This window comes from Hippopotamus amphibius, chromosome 4, assembly GCF_030028045.1.
Source record: "Hippopotamus amphibius kiboko isolate mHipAmp2 chromosome 4, mHipAmp2.hap2, whole genome shotgun sequence".
NCBI lineage: Eukaryota > Metazoa > Chordata > Mammalia > Artiodactyla > Hippopotamidae > Hippopotamus > Hippopotamus amphibius.
The window spans coordinates 62144428-62167726 of NC_080189.1; the positions used below are offsets into that span (position 1 = coordinate 62144428).

The 23299-nt window shown below is 37.5% G+C and overlaps 1 protein-coding gene across 7 annotated transcripts in view; it reads left to right on the forward strand.

Moving 5' to 3' along the window:
• Window positions 1-726: 726 nt before the first annotated feature.
• MIOS (meiosis regulator for oocyte development) overlaps window positions 727-23299 on the forward strand; it is a 41991-nt gene continuing 19418 nt past the window's right edge. The window contains exons 1-6 of one of the 7 annotated variants that reach the window (XM_057731001.1): window positions 727-924; window positions 1906-1994; window positions 6718-8062; window positions 8393-8491; window positions 16390-16644; window positions 18755-18924. In XM_057731001.1, coding sequence (XP_057586984.1) covers window positions 6769-8062; window positions 8393-8491; window positions 16390-16644; window positions 18755-18924 — 1818 coding nt within the window. In that variant the 5' untranslated portion in view covers window positions 727-924; window positions 1906-1994; window positions 6718-6768. Of the gene's footprint in view, window positions 929-1905; window positions 1995-6717; window positions 8063-8392; window positions 8492-16389; window positions 16645-18754; window positions 18925-23299 lie in introns of all 7 variants that reach the window. The other 6 variants (XM_057730994.1, XM_057730996.1, XM_057731000.1 and 3 more) reach the window with 6 other exon arrangements.

Sequence of the window (23299 nt, forward strand, 5' to 3'; positions counted from 1 at the left end):
TCCTCAAGTAAGCGAGCGTTCCTGACACGCACCCCCCCCCCCCCCCCCCCCCCCCCCCGCCAAACACTAAGGGGAGTGCTCCTGCCAAGTGCTGCATTAGCCTTAACTAGGCATCACTCTAGTTGCCTGTTTCCTGCCAGGACCGTGTCTTTCTTGCTCACCCCAGTGTCCCCGGCACTACAGCAAGAACAAAATAGGCACTCAAGACGTGTTTGTGGAATAAGTATATGAGAGAATAAATCGTGAACCGAATACCCTGGGCTTTCTACTACATCGATGGCCCGCAAATAAATTTTTAATGGAAATTTATTTATTTTTAAATATTTATTTATTTATTTGGCTGTGCCGCCTCTCAGTTGCAGCACACGGGATCTTCGTTTCCCCGCGTGCAGGAGGGATCTAGTTCCCTGCCCAGGGATCTAACCAGGACCCCCTGCATTGGGAGCGCAAAGCCTTCACCCCTGGGTCACCAGGGGAGTCCCTTAATGGAAATTTAAACTGATCAAATGAGTTAAAGCGCCTTAAACGCTTGAAACCCGTGACGCGGCTCTGAGAAGCAGTCCGGTTCCACGTGCCCGGGATCCCGTCCGCAGAGTCAGGAGGCGGGGTCTGCGGAGACACACCCGAGCGCTCGGGCGGCAGGCGGAGCCTCCGCGGCCGCGGCCCCGCCCCGGGGCGATGCGACTCCCTGGGCGAGCGAGGGGCGGGGCTCGTGGTGGGGCACGCCCCTTCCGAGGCCCAGGAGCGTCCTCGCGGCCGAGAGGCGCGGTGGTCGGGTTGTGGGCCCTGGCACGGTCGCCCAGGTGACTGGCAGTGTCTCGCGGCCGCCATCTTGCCCGCGTGTGGACACCCCCTCCGCACCCCCGGCGGGAGGGGCGGCGAGCAGGCCGGAAGGGGCAGTACGACGGCGGCGCTGCCTGCCAGGTCGGTGAGTGCGGCCCGGGCCGCGTCTCCGCTCTAGGGGCCGCGGGGACGGCCTGCAGGCGCCCGGGAAAGCCCAATTAAGAAGCCCGCGCGGGCGCGGACCCGGGGTCCTCCTCGGAACCGAGGCGCCGGGAGTCGCGTTCCGCGCTGCGGGGTCACCGTGCCGGGCGGCAGGCGGGGCCTGGGAGCTGCGAGCGGCCCGGGGCGCGGGGACCTCCTTCGGGGCGCTGGGTCCGCGCTGCAGGCTCCACCGCGGCGGGTTGGTGCGGAACCGCGTGCGCGTCTTGGACGCGAGGCTCAGCCAGGTGTCTGGAGCGTGGGAGTCGCTCTTAGATTCCTGCCTTACCCGGCATAGCAGCCAGCCTGGCGCTGCTTGTACTCTGTTAAATACTTCCTAAAGGGCTTGTCACCCGGGTAGCTCTGTTCTCTGCATGTAAGAGGAATGAAACTTCCGTAAGAGGCTGAAGTTTCTCACATGAGCCACGAGCATTCTTAAATTCCGTAGCAAATGACTGCGTGTGCAGCCTTTTGTATAACTGTATTTTAAGGGAAATTTGGGGATACATAGAGCAACTCCTTGAAAATGGTGATGGTAGAAATTTCTTGTAACTGCTGCTGTTGTTATTTGCCATGGTGAGACAAGTAGAAAAGGCACCAACAAAAAGGGATGTAAAAGGGTGGTTGGATACCTTGTACACTTAGTATTATATAGATCTTCACTGTCCAGTAACCACCCAGGAATGAGATGTGCTGAAAGTGTAAATAAAATACACGTTGGATTTCCAAGGAAAAAAACAAGTAAATTTCTCAATAATTTTTACGTTGATTACATGTTGAAAGGATAATATTTTAGATATGTTGGGTTAAGTAATATATATTGTTAAATTAGATATAATTTATTTCTTTTTTTTAATTGTGGCTGTTAGAAAATTTTAAGTTACATGGCATACACTATGTTTCTTTTGGACAATACTGTTATAGATGTTCTGTTGAGGAACACAGAATCATCAACATGGTTTTCCTTTGCTCAGAAACCATTGATGGGAAGTGAGTGCTTGTTATACTTGAAGGTGAGGATCTAAATATAAACCGTAATTATCGCAAATCCCACCCCTTCTATCCCCAATTTTTCAGTGTCTCCAGCATTTGAAAACATTAATTTCCAGGGCTAAGGGAATCATAGTGATACTGACATGTTTTTGATGCAAAGAATTCATTTAATTTGATTGTTTCACCTCTATGAGATGGAGAAAGGATAGGTTCTATCTCCACTTTATAGTCTTGGAGTATTAAGGGACTTGTTAGGGTCTAGCTAGTAAGTGGCTGGAGGTCTTCTGACTCCAAGTTCACTTTTCTTTGCTCTCTACCATATTCCTAGTGGTCTTTGTTCAGGAGCCAGGATCCAGCTATATTGTGTGTTGGATTGTAAAGAAATACAGCTGGCTCTTGAACAACACGGGTTTGAATTACATGGGTCTACTTACATGTGCATTTTTTTCATTGGTAAATACCACAGTACCACAGTGGTGGAATCCGAGGATATGGAACCACAGATAAGGAGAAACCGCATCTACAGGGGGCCAATTGTAAGCTGTATGTGGACTATGCTAGAGGGTCTGCGGCCTAACTCCCCAAGTTGTTCAAGGGTCAGCTGTACATTTCTTAAGAGGGTGCTTATAGATATACCCCTTTATTCAGGGCCAGCTTCATGGTATGGAAGCTGAGCAGTCACACAAGGCCCATCTTTAGAAGGCCTGGCGCTTGGTTTAATGCTCTGCTCTCACGTTCTTGAAATTCTTAATAAGTTTTGAATAAAGGGGCCTTGCAAATGATGTAGCTGATCTTTTCTCTGTGCAGTAATCTAGGATGGGAGTAGGGAGGTGTTGGAAAAGAATCAGAACATCTGGTCTTCTCTTTACTCCTGTGTGAATTAAGCAGGGTTGTAGACTCTTTAACTCTTAAGTTCTGTGATCCTGTATGAGTTACTGTAGTCAGATTTTGTGGATGGTAATATAAATATGTACATAATATCAGAAGAAATACAGATGATTCTTCACTGAGAGTAATGTAAACCAAATAGTTTTTTTTTTTTTGGGGGGGGTACACCAGGTTCAATCATCTGCCAAATAGTTTTTTAAATCATAGTAACACTTTATTTTTTTTTAACATGGGTTTTTCCATGTGGAACCAATTTTTTTTTTTTTTTTGCCATAGATCATTTATGTAAAGAGTACAGTTGTAGAAGGGAAGCCTATATAAAAAGGGTGCTTATTTTAGCATTTGTCTTTCAGTGAGATAGGAAGATGGGCCAGATCTCAGAATACCGCCAATTAAGAGGTTTCCTCTGTTTACAAGGGCATTAGTATGAATGAAGCCTTACTTGGGAGTATCTGTTCCTTCAGTTTTGTTCTTAGCTACTTCCTGTTACACAAGGTGCCTCTCTTCTCATTCTTAAATTTTTAAATTCTCTTTAAGATTGGACATAACTTCAGCACTAGAATGTAGGCTTTATTAAATTAGTGTATTAGTTCACTTGGGCTGCCGTAACAAAATACCATAGACTGGATGGCTTAAACAACAGAAATTTATTTTCTCACGGTTCTGGAGGCTGGAAGTCTAAGATCAGGGTGATAGTATGGTCCAGTTCTGGTGACAGCTATCTTCCTAGCTTGTAGACAGCCGCCTTCTCACTGTGTACTCACATGGGGAGAGAGCTTTGGTATCTCTTCCTCTTTTTGAAGGGCACCTGTTTTGTCAGATCAGGACTTCACCTTTATGACTTCATTTATCATTTAACCTTAACCTTAACTACCTCTTTAAAGACTCTGTCTCCAAGACAGTCACATGGAGTAATGATTAAGACTTAAACCTACGAATTTTGGGAGGACACAGTTCAGTCCATGGCAACCAAGGACCTTATCCATCCCTGTTTACTGCTGTGTTCCCAGCATTTAGAAGTGTCTGGAACATAGAAGATGCCCCAAAATACTTACAGAATAAATGAAAGTCAGTATATTAGAGTGATCCTCTCAGGGCTGCTCACCGTGGGCCCTTACCCATCGTTGGAACCAGTTATGATAGTGGGCGTTTTGCTCTTGACTGGAGCCAACCCCTACTAGAAAGGCCAGTGGGTGCAAGCATTAGTGAAACTTGGAGAAAGCAATGTGAGAAGTGTCGAAGGGAGCATTTAACAAATGCGTTCATTTAACAAATAATTACCGAGTATCTACTAAGTGCTTAGCACTGTGCTGGGTACTAGAGGTTCAAATGGAGAGCAAAAATATACTTTACCTGCTCTTAGGGAGTTTAAAATCTACTAGGAGAGATGGCAAGGGTGATTTAAAGGGAAGGAATATCTTTCAGTGAGAGTATATATCTAACTAACCTGATTTAGATTGAGGAGGGGACAGATGGTAGTTGATATCAAGGTTGAGCAGGTTTTAACATGGCCAAGAAGGGTGGGAAGAATGCTCCAACCAGAGGTAATGGCAAAGGTGTGGTGAAGGGGGCTGGAGGGTTACACTTTATGAACTGAAAAGGGCAGTATAGCTAGAACACAGTTAGCAGGGAGGAGAACGGGGTGCATTGAGGCTGGAGCAGTAGATAGGCTAAAGCGTTTAGGGGTTTATAGGTTATGTTGAAGAGTTGGAGCTCTATACTAAGAGCAGTTAGAAACCATAGGAAGGTTTTAAGCAGGAGCTGGATAACCTGGGTAAGTCTGTATTTTAAAAAGATCACTTTGATGGACTTCCCTGGTGGTGCAGTGGATAAGACTCCGCGCTCCCAGTGTAGGGGGCCTGGGTTTGATCGCTGGTCAGGGAACTAGATCCCACGTGCTGCAACTAAGAGTCCTCATGCCACAACTAAGGAGCCCTGGAGCCACAACTAAGGAGCCTGCCTGCTGCAACTGAGACCTGGCGCAACCAAATAAATAATAAAGATAGCAATAAATAAATAAATAAAATAAATTTAAAAAAAAGATCACTTTGATATTATATAAAGATGAATTTCATAAAGGCCAGAGTGGGAAGATGAATTAAAAGAATTGCTGAACCAGCATCACAGGCCAGACATGTTGCCTACCTTGGTTTTTGTGGAGTCAGTTTGGAGAGCTGTGAGACTCCACAGCCTGAGTGGAGGAAAGAAGACTGAATAATTGGGTTGAGCTAGTCAGGGAAGGCAAACCCAAAGTGGCAAGGAAGTGAAGAAATTGCAGGTACTAGTAAGAATATAATTGAAATGATTGATCTTGGGCTTCAAAACTATTAAGGAGGGAAATAAGGCCTTATAAGAATTCTTAGAGACTTTTCCCGGTCATCTAAAAATTTTATGAGTCTGTTGAAATTCTAGACTAATAATTCCTGACTGAAACTTTTACAAAATCAAAAAGTATGTTTTAGCTGAACTTCTTTAGAGTATCTTTATTAGGAGTCTGTGCCAGGCTGTACATCTGGTACGAGGCATAGAGAGATGAATTAACTGTAGCTTCGCTCCTTAAGAACTGACAAAACGGATGTGCAGATAACAGTTGCCATGAAGATTATGAGTATCGTTGTTCATTTTTAATGCAGACTGTTACCTCTAGCCAGACTTGGTGAAAAGCAGAAATTTACATTTTTGTACATAGCTTTTACTATTATTAAACTACCATTTTTAGCATAACTGTTTTTAGTGCTTATGTGCTTAAACTACTACTAGAATATTTATCTTTTCAAAAATCCCGTTTCAAATACCTATTGAAAGTTGATAGAATTGAAAACTGAAAGAGCCTCTCATGCTAACTTAATTCATTTTCCCAAAGGGCAGTGTGTCCTCCTGGTCATAAACAGGATGATTTTAGGTAACACAGGCAAGCATTTTAATAGTTATATATTTATTTAAGTATGTTAGAAAAACTATATTTAAAATATCGTAGCCATGATTCATGGAGCTTATGATGAAATTAAAATTGATTTTCAGATTTTAAAAATGGATCAGTTTAAATAAAAATATTAAATAATGGCTCAGGTGTACATGAATAACTGAAGTTTGGGAAACACTAGTCTAAACCAGTTCTTACGTTGTATAAATGAGAAAACTAAAGGACCCCCAAACACGAAGGCCTTTTTGAGGTATACAGCCTAATATATGTCAGAGCTAAGACTGGAACTCAGCTCCACTCTCAATACATTCCTGTTTCTTATCATTGAAATTTGAGGAAGAAACTAGTGGCTTTGTACTTTAAATCTGCATTATTCATTATGGTGGCCTCATGTGGCTATTTATATTAAAATTAAATAAAATTTAAAATTTGTAGTGCCACATTTCTAGTGCTCAGTAGCCACATGTGGCTAGTAGTTACCATATTAGACAGTACAGATACAGAACATGTCTATCATTGCAGAAGGTTCTGTTGGATAGTACTGGTTTAAACTGTTGCTTAGGTACGTGATTCATAACCCTTTAAATAATCTTCAAAGGGACAATACTTATTAGTTTGCTCACCACACTGAAGTTACTCCAACCCTGAAGTTAAATTGAAGGTATTAATAGTAGTGCCATTAGGATAAATTGATCATGGAAAATAAAGCCAGAATGGAGTTCTCAGATTGCTACCAGCTCATCTTATTGGAGGAAGTTCTTCTTTTCCCCTTTTATTAATAAATATTATCTTGAATTCATAGCAGTTAGAGAGAAGAAATATAAATATATTGAAAAACAGAGTACCTGTGGAGAAAATTTCCTGACTTTCTGAATAGTTGATGGAGCTTAGAATTGTATTTTGTTAACATGTTAAAACTTTTTATTTTAAAGCAGATTTTCAGTGAATGGACCTAACTGCACTCTTTGAGATCATCAATAAACATGAGTGGTACCAAACCTGATATATTGTGGGCACCACACCAGGTTGATAGATTTGTTGTATGTGACTCAGAACTTAGCCTTTATCATGTGGAATCTACTGTGAATTCAGAACTCAAAGCTGGATCTCTACGTTTATCTGAAGACTCTGCAGCTACATTACTATCAATAAATTCTGAAACACCCTATATGAAATGTGTTGCTTGGTATCTCAATTATGATCCTGAATGTCTCCTAGCAGTTGGACAAGCAAATGGTCGAGTTGTACTTACAAGTCTTGGTCAAGATCATAACTCAAAGTTCAGAGATTTGATAGGAAAAGAATTTGTTCCAAAACATGCACGACAATGCAATACTCTCGCATGGAATCCATTGGATAGTAACTGGCTTGCTGCTGGTCTAGATAAACATAGAGCTGACTTTTCAGTGCTGATTTGGGATATCTGCAGCAAATATACTCCTGATATAGTTCCCATGGAGAAAGTAAGACTTTCTGCAGGTGAAACTGAAACAACATTATTAGTAACAAAACCACTTTATGAATTAGGACAGAATGATGCTTGTCTCTCTCTTTGTTGGCTTCCACGAGACCAGAAACTTCTCCTTGCTGGTATGCATCGTAACCTAGCCATTTTTGATCTTCGGAATACAAGCCAAAAGATGTTTGTGAATACAAAAGCTGTTCAGGGCGTGACAGTAGACCCATACTTCCATGATCGTGTTGCTTCCTTCTATGAAGGCCAGGTTGCAATATGGGATCTTAGGAAATTTGAGAAGCCAGTTTTGACTTTGACTGAACAACCAAAGCCCTTAACAAAAGTAGCATGGTGTCCAACTAGGACTGGTCTGCTTGCCACTTTAACAAGAGATAGTAATATTATTAGATTATATGATATGCAGCACACACCCACTCCCATTGGGGATGAAACTGAACCCACAATAATTGAACGAAGTGTGCAACCTTGTGACAATTACATTGCTTCGTTTGCTTGGCATCCAACAAGTCAAAATCGAATGATAGTTGTAACTCCCAACCGAACAATGTCTGACTTCACTGTTTTTGAAAGGATCTCTCTTGCCTGGAGCCCAGTTACATCTTTGATGTGGGCTTGTGGTCGTCATTTGTATGAATGTGCAGAAGAAGAAAATGATAGTTCTTTAGAAAAAGATATAGCAACGAAGATGCGCCTTCGGGCTTTATCGAGGTATGGACTTGATACAGAACAGGTGTGGAGAAACCATGTTTTAGCTGGAAATGAAGATCCACAGCTCAAGTCACTCTGGTATACTCTGCACTATATCCTTTTCATTGTGAGTTTTGTGAGATTATTTGGGTAGAAATGTTCTTGAAGTTTGCTGAAGGGTCAGTCTCTAAATATGCTGAATGTTTTATGTGCAGATGCAAGTTACATAATACTAAAATTACAAAGTAAAATTGTTTAAAACTGTTGAACTTGAAATACTGCTTTGCAGATTGTGTAGGAGGAAGAAAAGTGTATCTCTACGGTAAAGTAGAACCACTTTCTTGCACTGATGCCTATTATGAATTGGCTCCAAATCAAAATAAATTTAGCTTTGAAATATTTTATTATGCATCATCACTAGTATTTCCTATGCGTTTAAATACTTATGAAGCAGTATACAGAAGATATGGATCAGAAGTCTCCAGGCAACAAAGGATCATTGGTTTATGCAGGAATTAAATCAATTGTAAAATCATCTTTGGGTAAGAAAATTCTGTTTTATTTTCTGCAATATGTTTATAATTTTTGTACTCTTATATTTTCCCCATATTTAGTTATTTCAGGATGGTGTACATAAATATTTTGTGTTGTTTTCGACTAGATATTTTAGTGTGTTGTTAAATGTGTAGTAGTTTTTATATTTAAAATTCTTTTTGGAGGGAGTCTTGGTTCTTTGAAGTGGTATTGACCTAAATTTATTCATTAATTTAGTCACTATTTTTTTTTTTTGAAGACCCACTTTGATTGAAAGGTATTACATTAGAGGATTTATAGGATCCTGGCTGTTAGTCCAGCTTTTATCACAGTATTTGCTTTTATAAAAACTAAATTTAAAAATTTCTATTTGAAGGAGACCCCTTTTTATTTTGCTGCCTAAACTCTCTTCTCTCACTTAGCTACTTAATAGCAAGGACTATATAACTGACATGAAGTATGGCCTTACCTGAAGTGTCTTACTTGAAATAGTCTTTTTTTTTTTTTTTTTTTACTTGCTATAGATTGTTTTCTTTTCTTTTTTTTTTGTAATTAATTTTTATTGGAGTATAGTTGTTTTACAATGTTGTGTTAGTTTCTGCTATACAGCAAAGAGAATCAGTTATACATGTATCCACTCTTTTTTAGATTTTCTTCCCATTTAGGTCGCCAGCATTGAGTAGAGTTCCCTGTGCTTGCTATCCAGTAGGTTATCTATTTTGTATATAGTAGTGTATATATGTTGATCCCAATCTCCCAATTTCATCTCCCCCTGCCACCCCTTGGCAACTATAAGTTTGTTTCCTGCATCTGTGACTCTATTTCTGCTTTGCAAATAAGTTCATCTGTACCATTTTTCTAGATTCCACATATAAGCAATATCATATGATATTTGTCTTTCTCTTTCTGACTTCACTCTGTATGACAATCTTTAGGCCCTCCCATGTCACTGCAAATGGCATTATTTCATTCCTTTTTATGGCTGAGTAATAGTCCATTGTATATATGTGCCACATCTTCTTTATCCATTCCTCTGCTGATGAACATTTAGGTTGCTTCCATGTCCTGGCTATTATAAGTAGTGCTGCAGTGAACATTGGGGTGCATGCATCCTTTCAAATTAATGGTTTTCTCTGGATATATGCCCAGGAATAGGATTGCTGGATCATATGGTAGCTCTATTTTTAGTTTTTTAAGGAAACTTCATACTGTTCTCCATAGTGGCTGTACCAATTTACATTCCAACAACAGTGTAGGAGGGTTCCATTTTCTCCACACCTTCTCCAGCATTTATGGTCTGTAGATTTTTTAATGATGGTCATTCTGGCTGGTGTGAGGTGATACCTCATTGTAGTTTTGATCTGCATTTCTCTAATCATTAGTGATGTTGAGCATCTTTTCATTTGTTTTTTGGCCATCTGCATGTGAAATAGTCTTTGATGATTGAATGATGTATGAAATAGCGTAGGATTGAAATTAATAAACTAAGAGTAAAATAAAGATGACAAAAGAGCCAAACTTACTGATTTTTCACTAACTTCCTTAAACAGTTGTTCTTATTGTCTTTATTGAAATTGAATTGTGGGTTATATTAGTTATCTTCCCAGCCTAGGATTTGCTGTCTTACTTTTGATAGCAATCAAATTTGGGCCCAAGTCAAGCTGCTAGAAAAGCAGTTCACATTATTTAGTTAAAGAGTAGTAGTAAAAGTAATAAATCCCACTTGGGTTTTTTTTATAGGACTTTCATAAATACTATACAAAAAATACAAAATAAAATCCCATTTTTTAATGAGTAGGTGAAGCATTTCAATTAAATGGTTATATTATTTTAATTTTTTAAAGAACTTATTTACTTTGGCCGACATTGGTGAAGAGTCAGTAGACTATTAATATCATTTATTTCTTTTTGATGTTCTCTCATTAGCTTTTGACTCAAAAAAGTAACTTTTATTATAAATAATAAAGTGAAAGTTTAATTAGAGACTTCCATTTTTATTAATAAAAGTAAAAGGGCAGTTATGTATTACCCCCATAAGTAGTATTTATAGCTATATAGTAGGTCAGACCACATTGCATTCTCAGTATTCTAAGGTTTATTGTTTTTGCTGTATTTTTATATATTTCAGGGAAAAGCCAACAGACTACCTCTGAGGAAAAGCAAGGGGGAAAATGGAATATCTTTATATATTTCTGGTATAGTAGAGACAAACTGAGTATCTTGACTTGAGTCAAAAGTAGTCTTTACCCAAACTACAAAAGACTACTGTTGGAAAGATTATCTCATTGCTAGACTTTTGGCTTTTGGTTTGGTTTGGTTTGGTTTGGTTTAGATATCTTTGTTTCTGCAACCCAAGAGTAAAAAGTGGAGAAACGACCGTCAAAGATGGCAGTCCTAGGTTTCAGTCTTTTCTCTGGCCGTACTTCTTTCTCTATTTGTATCTCTAATAGTTCAACAAGTAGTAAGTCTACACATTGAACCATCTTGCCCACAGTAGTGCACAAGTTTATTATAGCTAAATTTTAACTTTGGGTACAAATAATATATGGTGAGTGATTACTATGAATTAGACATCATGCTAGTTGCTTTCTTCATGTTACTTTATTTAATTCTTACAACTATACTGTGAGGTAGATTTATTCATTCATTTGGCAAATATTTATTACTTGCTCACTATATGCCAAGAATTCTCCTAGAAACTGGAGACATAACCATCAACAAAACAGCTAAGTCTCTTCCCGCGTGAAGACTGTACAAGATAGATATCATTCCTGCTCTTGGGGAGTTTACAATCTACAGTTGATCCCTGAACAAAGAGAGGGGGTATTTGGGTCACTGATCCCTCTCCCCTGAGTCAAAAATCTGCGTACTTCTATTTCTGCCTCAAAAAAGCAAGGAAGTTGATAAATGACTCACACAAGGACAGGAAGCTGAAACAGTTTCGTAAAATCAGGACTCAAACCCTAGTTTATTTGATTCTATACATACTGTGATCTTTAATCGAACACTAACTTTTCCCCACATTTAGAGATCTGTAAAATGAAAACACGAGTACTGTCTTTATTGAAAACTCTGTGTGTAAGTGGAGCCACGCTGTTCAAACCTATGTTGTTCAAGGGTCAACTGTAGTTCAGAGTATGGACAAGTAAACAGTTTATTATAATATGAGGAAAAACAGACAATTATGTATAGAAGAATTCATAATCTGATTGTAGGAATTAGTGATGATTTCCTGCAGGAGGTAAAGGCAAAGACAGGGTTCAGACAGGGAGCAGCATAGGCAGTGAGCCCAGAAGAGAAGAAGGCATAGCATATTCAGCATTGCGGGAACACAGCATGAGAGAGGACGTAAAGAGAGAATGTAGGCAATAGGGTAAGTCAGGACTTAGAAATCATGGTAAGGGTTTAGGGAGATTGATCATCCCTAACAAGGGGAAACCAAGGAAAGATTTTAGAGAGTAGTAACAATTAGCTTTGTGTTTTAAAGTTGTCACTCTGTGTGTGGAGTGGATTGGAGAGGAAAGATTGATAGCAAGGACCTCAGAAGCCACAATAATCAGGCAAGGAATGATGGCGTTCTTAGCAAGGTTAGTGGCAGAAGAGCTAGAGAAATGTGGATAACTTAGAGAGTGGGAGAGAATTTAATTAATTGGATAGAGGGGATAGAGAGGAAGGAAAAACGAAAGCATGCTAAGGCAACTGGGATAATACTAGTAGCAGTTAATTATATAGGAATAACATGAAGAGTGCATTTGAAAATAAGAAAAGAGTTTATTTTAGGGTAAATTTGATATAGCTAGATAGAAATGTCCAATGGGCAAGAAATGTAGGTTGAAGAAATGAGGTTATCCATTTTAATTAATTCTTTCAAGAAATTTAACGATATGAAGGAGGATAAAAAGATATACAGTAATAGCAGGCAAATCTGGAGTCAAGGGAGGGCTCTTATGTTGTTTTTGTTTTTAACATGGAATTGATTTAAGCCTGTTTAAATGCTGATGAGAGGAAATCTAACGAAAGAGGTTGGAAGATGCAGAGTAAAGAGGGTGAAGAGCAAAATTCCTAGGAATGGAATCCAAAGCACAGGTGAAAAATTGGCTTTAGACAGGAGGATGTACACCCACTCCACAGTAGGCAAAGGGAAAGGGGAAAGGTATGCAGGTTGTTTAATGTTCAGTGATCAGAGGCTGACAAGTTTTCCACTTGATGGCTCCTGTTTTCTCAACATAGGTTTGCTTGTTGAGAAGAGGAGGGAGGTTGTGGAGAGAAGATACAAAGAAGAGGAGAGAGTTGTCTTGAGAAATGGGAGGACTGTGGGGCAGTGTTGCTTTACCAGAAGAAAGGATGAAGGACAGTGGGGCAAGAGAATTAAGAATACTGGCAAGAGAATGATTCATTTGTTGGTCCTTGGAATCTAACTTGGATAGGGAGGGTAATGACAGAAGACTAATAAGTAAAAATATGAGTGGTCAAGAGATGGTGAGCTGGGAAGGCTATGAGGTTGTGGTTAGATAGTGGCTCTTTTGGAGAAGAAATAATTTGAAGTGTGTCCATGATAGGAGTGGGTAAAACCTTGGAGGTGTAGGCCACTGGAGATAAGGAAGCAAAGGAACAGAGAGGCTAGTTTATGGGACGGGCCAGGTATTGAAATCAGTCAGGAAAAGAAGAAAGCATGCTCTGAGGGAATGCCTTCTATGTCTTGTGGAGCGGGGTCACAGTGTTGTAATAGGTTTAATTCCTTCCTTTTAAGGTGGTGGAAAATTATGTGATGTTGGTCAGCTTTCCATCCAACATGATGAAAATATTTTTCATACTTAAAAGGTAAACTAATGTATGTTAAGAAGAATTTAAGGGGCAGAATTGCTGGAATTTAGGTTTTTAAGAACAACATGTTCTTATAAACACTGGATAATTTTACTGCTTTGTTATTATATAGATGTAAAAATGCAACAAATTTATATCTACAAATAGCATAGTGTTTGCTTGATGTAGTATTTGAAACAAAAAAATTTTTTTAGTGTTTAAGTGAACTTGTTTCACTGTTTCCCTCACAACCATCATAAAACATTGATTTTATTATTTATATATAGGGCAATCTCAAATTTTGGTGATACAGTCTTGTCACTTTAGTACTGCATAATGTGTATAAATAGATTTTAATTAATTATATATTTAAAAATTTATACATGTTAAAAATCATAATATGACTACTTAAAAACCCACAGTAATATCACATTGCTTAATAACCATAATTACTTGTAGCATAGTTATTAAGCAGTGGGAAGGTCTCTGAGCAGCCAAAATAATGTGACACAATATCCATGCACTTACAGGATACTTTTCCACCTCCTAGCAGTGAATTCTTTGGATTCATACACATTAATCTCTATTCCATGACACAATTTCTAGAAAATGAAAACGCTAAAAAACTAGAATAGTATTAAACTGTGAAGAATTGTTTGAAAAATAAATTGCTTTTTATTCACCTGTTTACAATTGTTGTTTTTACCATAAGTAATATCATCACCACTGAATCCAGAATTTATACAGGAGATACCTTATAGTACATCTGCAGCTTATTCTACATGAAGTTTAATGACTACCTACTATCTAAACAATTTAAATTTGTTATTCAGAGAAAAAAGTCCTCTTTAATTTTTAACATAAGTGTTTTATTAACTTTATCATTTAATTATTCAAAGTTTTCTCAGAATTCTTAAAATTTCGCTTTTATAAGCTATGGTTGGAAATAGAGCAGCATGCTTCCTCTTTTTGATGGGCAGGTATTCCCTTAAAGGAAGAAAACTTTTTTTCAGAAGTCTCTTTCCAACTCCTTGACCTGAATTGGCAAATTTTCAGTAGTAAGGTTAAAAATAAGTAATTTCAAGTGTAATTATTATCTATTTTAAAAATTTCCATGATTTTACTAATAACTCATCTTCAAACTTTTTCATAAAACAATGGTATATAGTTTAAAATATGTCCCTAAAATGAATAATATTGTAGATTTTTTTGCTATAGCCTAACATCATGTAATGAAGCAAGTGATTTAAAAGTATGAGTTAGGTATGATGGAGAGTTTAGACTTTTGCTATGTACCGATTTTATTCTTTCCAAGTATTTAGACTAAATGAATTTTAAGTAATAATGCCTTGCAATATATATGTATATTACTTACAAATGAAAACTGAGTAAGTTTTTAATATTTTCTCATTTTTGCTTGTGTTTATGCCTTTAATGGTTGATCAGACTCACTATAGCCAAAGTCAACCTTAGACAGTATATTAGTTTTCTATAATATCTCATCGTTACTATCTCATCATTTCCATGGCTCTGGAATTTGGGCACAGCTTACCTGGGTCCTCTACTCAGGCTCTCACAAGGCCAAAGTGAAAGTTTTGGCTGGTTTTTGTTCCTTTCTGGAGATAAATACTCTTCCAAGCTCATGTGGTTGTTGGCATAATTGATTCCTTGAGGTTGTAGGATTGGCAATCAGCCAGGGGCTGCCCTCAGCTCCTAGAGGTTGCTCATGCTTCCCTGCCACATGGCCTTCTCGCAGAAGGCTCTCACAACTTGGCAGCTTTTACTGTCAGTCCAGCAGGAGACTTTCTCTCATTACCTCCAGACTATCTTTTAAAGGTTTCACCAGATTAAGTCAGGCCCACACAGGATAATCTCGCTTTAATTCAGCGTCAACTAAGGACATTAATTACACCTGCAAAATGCTTTCACTTATGCTATATTCTGTTATTTAGAAGTAAATCACAGAATCTGCTGGTACTCAAGGGGCAGATATTATACACGGGTGTGGCTACCAGGGGGCAGGAATCGTGGAGCCTGTTTTACAATTCTGCTTACCAGGAACAAGTTCAATTATTTCTTAAGACCTATGTATTTGGTTTTGATCTAGCTATTTACAAATGTATAATTACTATATTATGTGTAACTATATAAATGTAGGATTACTGAAAATTATAAGTGTAAATTAACTACTAATAAAAGACATTTGTAATGTTGGACATTCTTGCTGCCTAATTCCTAATTCAGTTTATTCTGAAAATCCTTTTTTGTTAAAATAACAACAGATAGTTAAGACAATTTTGATGGTAAAACTTTCTAGAACATTTAAGAATTTGAGTTGCAATTAATAGAGTCCTTAAGTTTCGTCTTTCTTTTAGCTGAATTTGGCCCCAAGTATGATCCTAAGTGCAATTATCCTGCCTTTAGAATCAGCTGCCTTGATTGCAGTCTAAGTAATGTTACAAGAATTATTTAAATTCCTTGTGAAAAGAGAATGAGAATATAAAGTCTCCTGGTTTAGTAAGGGGGGGAAGCTTCAAATTACTCCTATTGTGTGTTAGCTTAGTACTTAACCTTTCAAAGTACTTTGATGTTCATAGCTAGGGTGGCAGAAGGGGGAGGGAGAGAGAGTGTTGAGTATCGGATCTCAAACATTGGGGTTACCATTCAAACAAAAAAGGAAAAGATGCCTGCCTTTTTGGAGCTTATGTTCTAGTAGGAGAAGAGATAAGACTGAAAAATAAATAAAATATGGGAGTGTATGTTAGTGCTAAAGAAAATAGAGGAACCAGTGGTCAATTAAATAATAACAGGTGGTACCCTATTTTAGATTAGGTGGTTAAGGAAGCTTCTCTGAAGCAGTGACTCAGCATAGCCCATCGGGCATAGACTGTTACTCCCAAAGCTCTTTTTGGTAACTTGGGAAACTGTGCAGCATGTAAAATGTGTTTTGTTTGTGGCATATTTTATATTTATGCTATCATAAAATTGTGGCTGAGAAGTTGAATATTTAAAACCTACTGTTGAAATATTTCTATGTAAAATGACTCATTTTCCAAATATATTTCAAAAAGTGATAATAATATAAAGGTGTTTCTCTTTTTAGGAGTGGTGGAAAGCAGCAGACATAATTGGAGTGGGTTGGATAAGAAAACTGATGTTCAGGATTTAAGTGAAGAGAGAATCTTAGCTTTACAGCTTTGTGGGTGGATAAAGAAAGGAACGGATGTAGATGTGGGGCCATTTTTGAACTCCCTTGTACAAGAAGGGGAATGGGAGAGAGCTGCTGCTGTGGCATTGTTCAACTTGGATATTCGACGAGCAATCCAAATCCTGAATGAAGGGGCATCTTCAGGAAAAGGTATTGGGGTATATAATAAGATACTTGCCGTTCATAGAATCCTTGAAAGAAAAGATGCTGATAATTTTTAAAACTTTAATCAATATTTTTGGTAAATTTTTTTGAAAGTGAAATTAGCACAGAACTGTGTCAATAAAAGTGTTAGCCCATCCCTTTTGTTTATATCTGTGAAAAAGGAAGTCTTGTCTTTCTAATATTATAAGGAATACTCTAATGTGTTCATTTGAATGTTTTTTCTTTAAAGATGGTTCACATACATTTTAAAAATGTATTTTCTTGAAGGTTAGGACTACTTTAGTTTTTGCAAGCATTTTAATGACAAACATTTGAGTGTATTTTTATACTTTTTTTGTATGGTTTTTGGTTGACTTTTAGGAACCTGAATGACACTTTTAGTTAGACTAATATAGATGCTTATAAAAATCATACTTTGATCTGCAAAAGTGTTTCTACTTGAGTCTGCTGGTTTGAACGTAGTTTCCATTTAATATTTTGTTTAAATGAAGAAACAAAGGTGATAAAACTTTCACTCTGACATTTTGCAAGAGAAAACTCAGAGAAATAAATCTTAATCCAGGAATTCAGTTTTTTTCTTATCGGAAATATTTCATTTCAGGATAGTATATGTACCTATCAGTTTTTAATACATCTAGCCAAATTATTTATGAGTATTCAGAATACTTAATTTTTATTTGCTGGTCCGTTTTGAAACAATTACAGTTCTGTTGTACCATAGGAAAAATACATGAAATTAATTGTAATGTATTTATTTGCAGTCTAAAAGTTGAAAAAGCTAATGTTTTGCCCAGATTGGCCTCCTTTCCTTCACTTTTGTCCTAAGATAAATCTTCCCCATTTGAGAGTGCAAAAGAAGATATGTGGTAATGGAAAAAAGAATTGATATTTAAAGCCATTTCTAATTATAATTTTACTGTGACCCGGGAGCATGATAATCCTTGTCATGTGTATCTGGAAAATTTGGTGTTAGATTTGAACGCCCATACAAACAGTAGGGGGAAAGAATCTTTTCAGTGATTTGAATAACCTGGTTGAGGACTGGAGAAAAGATGTCTCTGAATCAAATATTCCTTTCCATTTGGAGATAAATTGTTCTAAGCTGGATTCAAAGACGATATTCCTTTGTTGTTGTTGTTTCTTAATGTTAAAAGACTTTTAGAGAGTAGGCACAGGAAGCAGGCACAAAATAACTCAGGGAAAATGTTTATAAAAATGACAGACAGGCTATTATGAACATAAAGTGGGAAATGCTGTTTAATTTGGGAACAAAGAGTAAATGTTTGGATCAGGAAACATAATAAAGTTGCTAAAATAAATGTAGAAAATACTTAAGAGTGAAAGTTAAAGGTGAATTTGATTTTCTCTTGTGAAGCTAAGCTTAATGTTAGGTGGCCAGGCAGCCGTAGGGCTGACTGCCCGGCTAGCAGCTCATCAGCAGCCATATAAGCTGCTAAGAACACATGTTTAAAAGACTATTGGTAACAAATGCTCTGCTGCAAATATGTCTAAATACAGATCTGTGGTAATTCTGATAATTAATTTTGTCCTAGAAAAATTAAAAGTATAATACTATAATAAGAATTCTGAAATATTGGCTCTCAGTACTTTGCTGACAAAATTTATGGTAAGCATGAGCACTGTATATATAGGAATAGGAAAACAAAATGATGTTGAAAATTGTAGTCCTGAGATACAGTAGTATTTGCTATCGGCACTTCAAAACATCTCCACATAAATGAACTTGATGAAGTTGGCAGTGCTTCTAGTAGGATTGCTTCACTACTCTTTATTTAGGTCCTAAGCAATAACATACTGTGAAGGAATCTGCCTCGAGTGAGAACTTGAAAGTTAAAAGATGTGCTTGTCCTGCACAAGGTTTGCAATATGGGTAGAAGTTTTATAAGAATGGAAATTTTTGCTTGTGGTTCTTGCCAGATTTTCTGCTTTGTGTCAAAACCCTTATTCTAATGGGCTTATTTTTCCAAGGAGTAAAAGTCACCCTCTGATCTTTATTTGTTATGGTTGAAGAACTAGAAAAAGGAGACATTAAGCTTTTGATTACTTTGATTAGCTGGATGTTTTTAATATGCAGGCGATCTGAATCTTAATGTGGTAGCAATGGCTTTATCGGGTTATACGGATGAGAAGAACTCCCTTTGGAGAGAAATGTGCAGCACTTTACGATTACAGTTAAACAACCCGTATCTGTGTGTCATGTTTGCATTTCTGACAAGTGAAACAGGATCTTATGATGGAGTATTGGTAAGCTAATTTCCATTTCATGAGGCTCTCCTTTTAAGATAGGAGTTTTTACTCTAACTTTGTTAAAATTTTCAAGTGTCAATTGCATAAAATAACGTTATATTTCAATGCATTTTATATTATTTAAAGTAAGATATCTTAAAAATTTAGAGTTAGCTGATACCAGACTGAACTTGATTTTTTTATGGTTTTAATAATATAATCTACAGACACAGGAGGAATAAGATTTTATCCTTTAGCTTAGGAACTGAGCCCTAGAACTCTACAACTATAGAAACATACATTTTATATTGAAATATAATCTTTTAAATGTGTGTATGGTGTTTTTGTTTTTGGCTTTTTTTTTTAGTTAAGTAAATCAATACCTGATCAGTTATGATCACGATGACCATGTATCTTGTCTGAATTAGTATTTGTCATTCATAGACACACTGCAGTTTGAAAGATAAATTATATGACCACACTACTTATAGTGGACTATTTCCTTTTTTCAATATTTGGTCTTTTTTTTTTTAAGCTCTTTATTGGAATACGATTGCTTTACACTCTTGTACCAGTTTTTGAGGTACACCAAAGTGAATCAGCTGTATTTATACATATATCCCCATATCTGCTCCCTCCTGCGACTCCCTCCCACCCTCCCTGTCTTGGCCCTCTAAAGCATCACCCATCATCGAGCTGATCTCCCTTTGTTATACAGTTATTCCCGCTAGCTATTTTACATTTGGTAGTGTATCTATGTCTATGCTACTCTCTCATTTCATCCCAGCTTCCCCTTTGCTCCCCACCCCCCACCCCAGCCCTGTGTCCTTAAGTCCATTCTCTACATCTGCATCTCAACTCTTGCCCTGTCACTGGGTTCATCAGTACCATTTCTTCAGATTCCATATATATGAGTTAGCATACGGTATTTGTTTTTCTCTTTCTGGCTTACTTTGCTCTGTATGACAATCTCTAGGTCTCTCCACCTCATTACATATACTTCAATTTCATTCCTTTCTATGGCTGAGTAATATTCCATTGTATATATGTGCCATATCTTCTTTATCCATTCATCTGTTGATGGGCATTTATTTAGGTTGCTTCCATGTCCTGGCTATTGTAAATAGTGCTTCAGTGAACATTATGGTACATGTTTCTTTTTGCATTCTGGTTTTCTCTGGGTATATGCCCAGGAGTGGGATTACTGGATCATATGGTAGTTCCATTTTTAATTTTTTAAGGAACCTCCAAACTGTTTTCCTTCGTGGCTGTACCAGCATCCATTCCCACCAACAGTGCAGGGGAGTTCCCTTTTCTCCACACCCTCTCCAACATTTATTGTTTCTAGATTTTTTGATGATGGCTTTTCTGACCGGAGTGAGGTAATACCTCATTATGGCTTTGACTTGCATTTCTATAATAATTAGTGATTGAGCATCTTTTCATGTGTTTGTTAGCCATCTGCATGTCTTCTTTGGAGAAATGTCTGTTTAGGTCTTCCGCCCATTCATGGATTGGGTTATTTGCTTTTTTGGTATTAAGCTGTGTGAGCTGCTTGTATATTTTGGAGATTAATCCTTTGTCTGTTGCTTCGTTGGCAAGTATTTTCTCCCATTCTGAGGGTTGTCTTCTTGTCTTGTTAATGATTTCTTTCGCTGTGCAAAAGCTTTTGTTTCATGAGGTCCCATTTGTTTATTCTTGATTTTATTTCCATTATTCTAGGAGGTGGGTCCAAAAGGATCTTGCTTTGATGGATGTCATAGAGTGTTCTGCCTATGTTTTCCTCTAGGAGTTTGATAGTGTCTGGCCTTACATGTAGGTCTTTAATCCATTTGGAGTTGATTTTTGTGTATGGTGTTAGGAAGTGTTCTAATTTCATTCTTTTACATGTTGCTGTCCAATTTTCCCAGCACCACTTATTGAAGAGGCTGTCTTTTTTCCATTGTATATTCTTGCCTCCTTTGTCAAAGATAAGGTGCCCATATGTATGTGGGTTTACCTCTGAGTTCTCTATTCTGTTCCATTGATCTTCCTTTCTATTTTTGTGCCAGTACAAAATACAGTCTTGATCACTGTGCCTTGTAGTTTTTAATGTGCTGTTGGATTCTGTTAGCTAGTATTTTGTTGAGGATTTTTGCATCTACATTCATCAGTGATATTGGCCTGTAATTTTCTTTTCTTGTGACATCTTTGTCTGGTTTTGGTATCATGGTGATGATGGCCTCGTAGATTGAGTTTGGGAGTGTTCCTCCTTCTGCTGTATTTTGGAAGAGTTTGAGAAGGATAGGTGTTAGCTCTTCTCGAAATGTTTGATAGAATTCGCCTGTGAATCCATCTCACTGTGGGCTTTTGTGTGTTGGGAGATTTTTAATCACAGTCTCAATTTCCGTACTTGTGATTGGTCTGTTCATATGTTCTATTTCTTCCTGGTTCAGTCTTGGAAGATTGTATTTTTCTAAGAATTTATCCATTTCTTCCAGGTTATCCAATTTATTGGCATATACTTGCTTGTAGTAGTCTCTCATGATCTTTTGTATTTCTGCGGTGTCAGTTGTTACTTCTCCTTTTTCATTTGTAATTCTGTTTTGCATCTTCTCCCTCTTTTTCCTGTTGATTCCGGCTAATGGTTTATCAATTTTATCTTATCAAAGAACCAGCTTTTCGTTTCATTGATCTTTGCTATTGTTTCCATTTCTTTTTCATTTATTTCTGCTCTGATCTTTATGATTTCTTTCCTCTGCTCACTTTGGGGTTTTTTTGTTCTTCTTTCTCTAATTGTTTTAGGTGTAAGGTTAGGTTGTTTATTTGATATTTTTCTTGTTTCTTGAGGTAGGACTGTATTGTTATAAACTTCCCTCTCAGAACTGCTTTTGCTGCGTCCCATAGGTTTTGGGTTGTTGTGTTTTCATTGTTATTTGCTTCTAGGTATTTTTTGATTTCCTCTTTGATTTCTTTAATGATTTCTTGGTTGTTTAATAGCATATTGTTTAGCCTCAATGTGTTGGTATTTTTTACATTTTTTTCCCCTGTAATTGATATCTAGTCTCATGGCATTGTGGTCAGAGAAGATGCTTGATGTGATTTCAGTTTTCTTGAATTTACCGAGGCTTGATTTGTGACCCAAGATGTGATCTATCCTGGAATATATTCCATGTGCACTTGAGAAGAAAGTGTATTCTGTAGTTTTTGGATGGAATGTCCTGTAAATATCAATTAAGTTGAGATGGTCTAATGTGTCATTTAAAGCTTGTGTGTCTTTATTTATTTTCTGTTTGGATCTGTCCTTTGATGTAAGTGGGGTGTTCAAGTCTCCTACTATTATTGTGTTACTGGTGATGTCCCCTTTTATCGCTGTTAGCATTTACCTTGTGTATTGAGGTGCTCCTATGTTGGGTGCATAGATATTTACAATTGTTATATGTTCTTCTTGGATGGATTCCTTGATCATTGTGTAGTGTCCTTCCTTGTCTCTTGTAATAGTCTTTACTTTAAAGTCTAATTTATCTGATATGAGTATTGCTACTCCAGCTTTCTTTTCACTTCCATTTGCATGGAATATCTTTTTCCATCCCCTTACTTTCAGTCTATGTGTGTCCCTTGGTCTGAAGTGGGTTTCTTGTAGACAGCATGTGTAGGGTCTTGTTTTTGTATCCATTCAGCCAGTCTGTGTCTTTTGGTTGGAGCATTTAATCCATTTACATTTAAGGTGATTATTGACATGTATGTTCCTATTACCATTTTCTTAATTGTTTTGGGTTTGTTTTTGTAGGTATTTTCCTTCTCTTGTGTTTCCTACTTACAAAAGTTCCTTTAGCACTTGTTGTAAGGCTGGTTTGGTGGTGCTGAATTCTCTTAACTTTTGCTTGTCTGGAAAGCTTTTGATTTCTGTGTCGAATCTGAATGAGATTCTTGTTGGACAGGGTATTCTTGGCTGTAGGTTTTTCTCTTTCAGGACTTTCAGTATATCCTGCCATTCCCTTCTGGCCTGCTGAGTTTCTGCAGAAAGATCATCTGTTTTCCTTATGGGTTTTCCCTTATATATTATTTGTTGCTTTTCTCTTGCTGCTTTTAATATTTTTTCTTTGTGTTTCATGATTGTTAGTTTGATTAATATGTGCCTTGGTGTATTTCTCCTTGGGTTTATTCTGTATGGGACTCTGTGCTTCTTGGACTTGCTTAATTATTTCCTTTCCCATGTTGGGGAAGTTTTCCACTATAACCTCTTTAAATATTTTCTCAGACCCTTTCTCAGATATTTTCTTTTTTTCTTTTTCTTCTGGGATGCCTGTGATTGGAATGTTGGTGTGCTTAATGTTGTCACCACGGTCTCTGAGACTGTCTTCCATTCTTTTTATTCTTTTTTCTCTTTCCTGCTCTGTGGCAGTTATTTCCC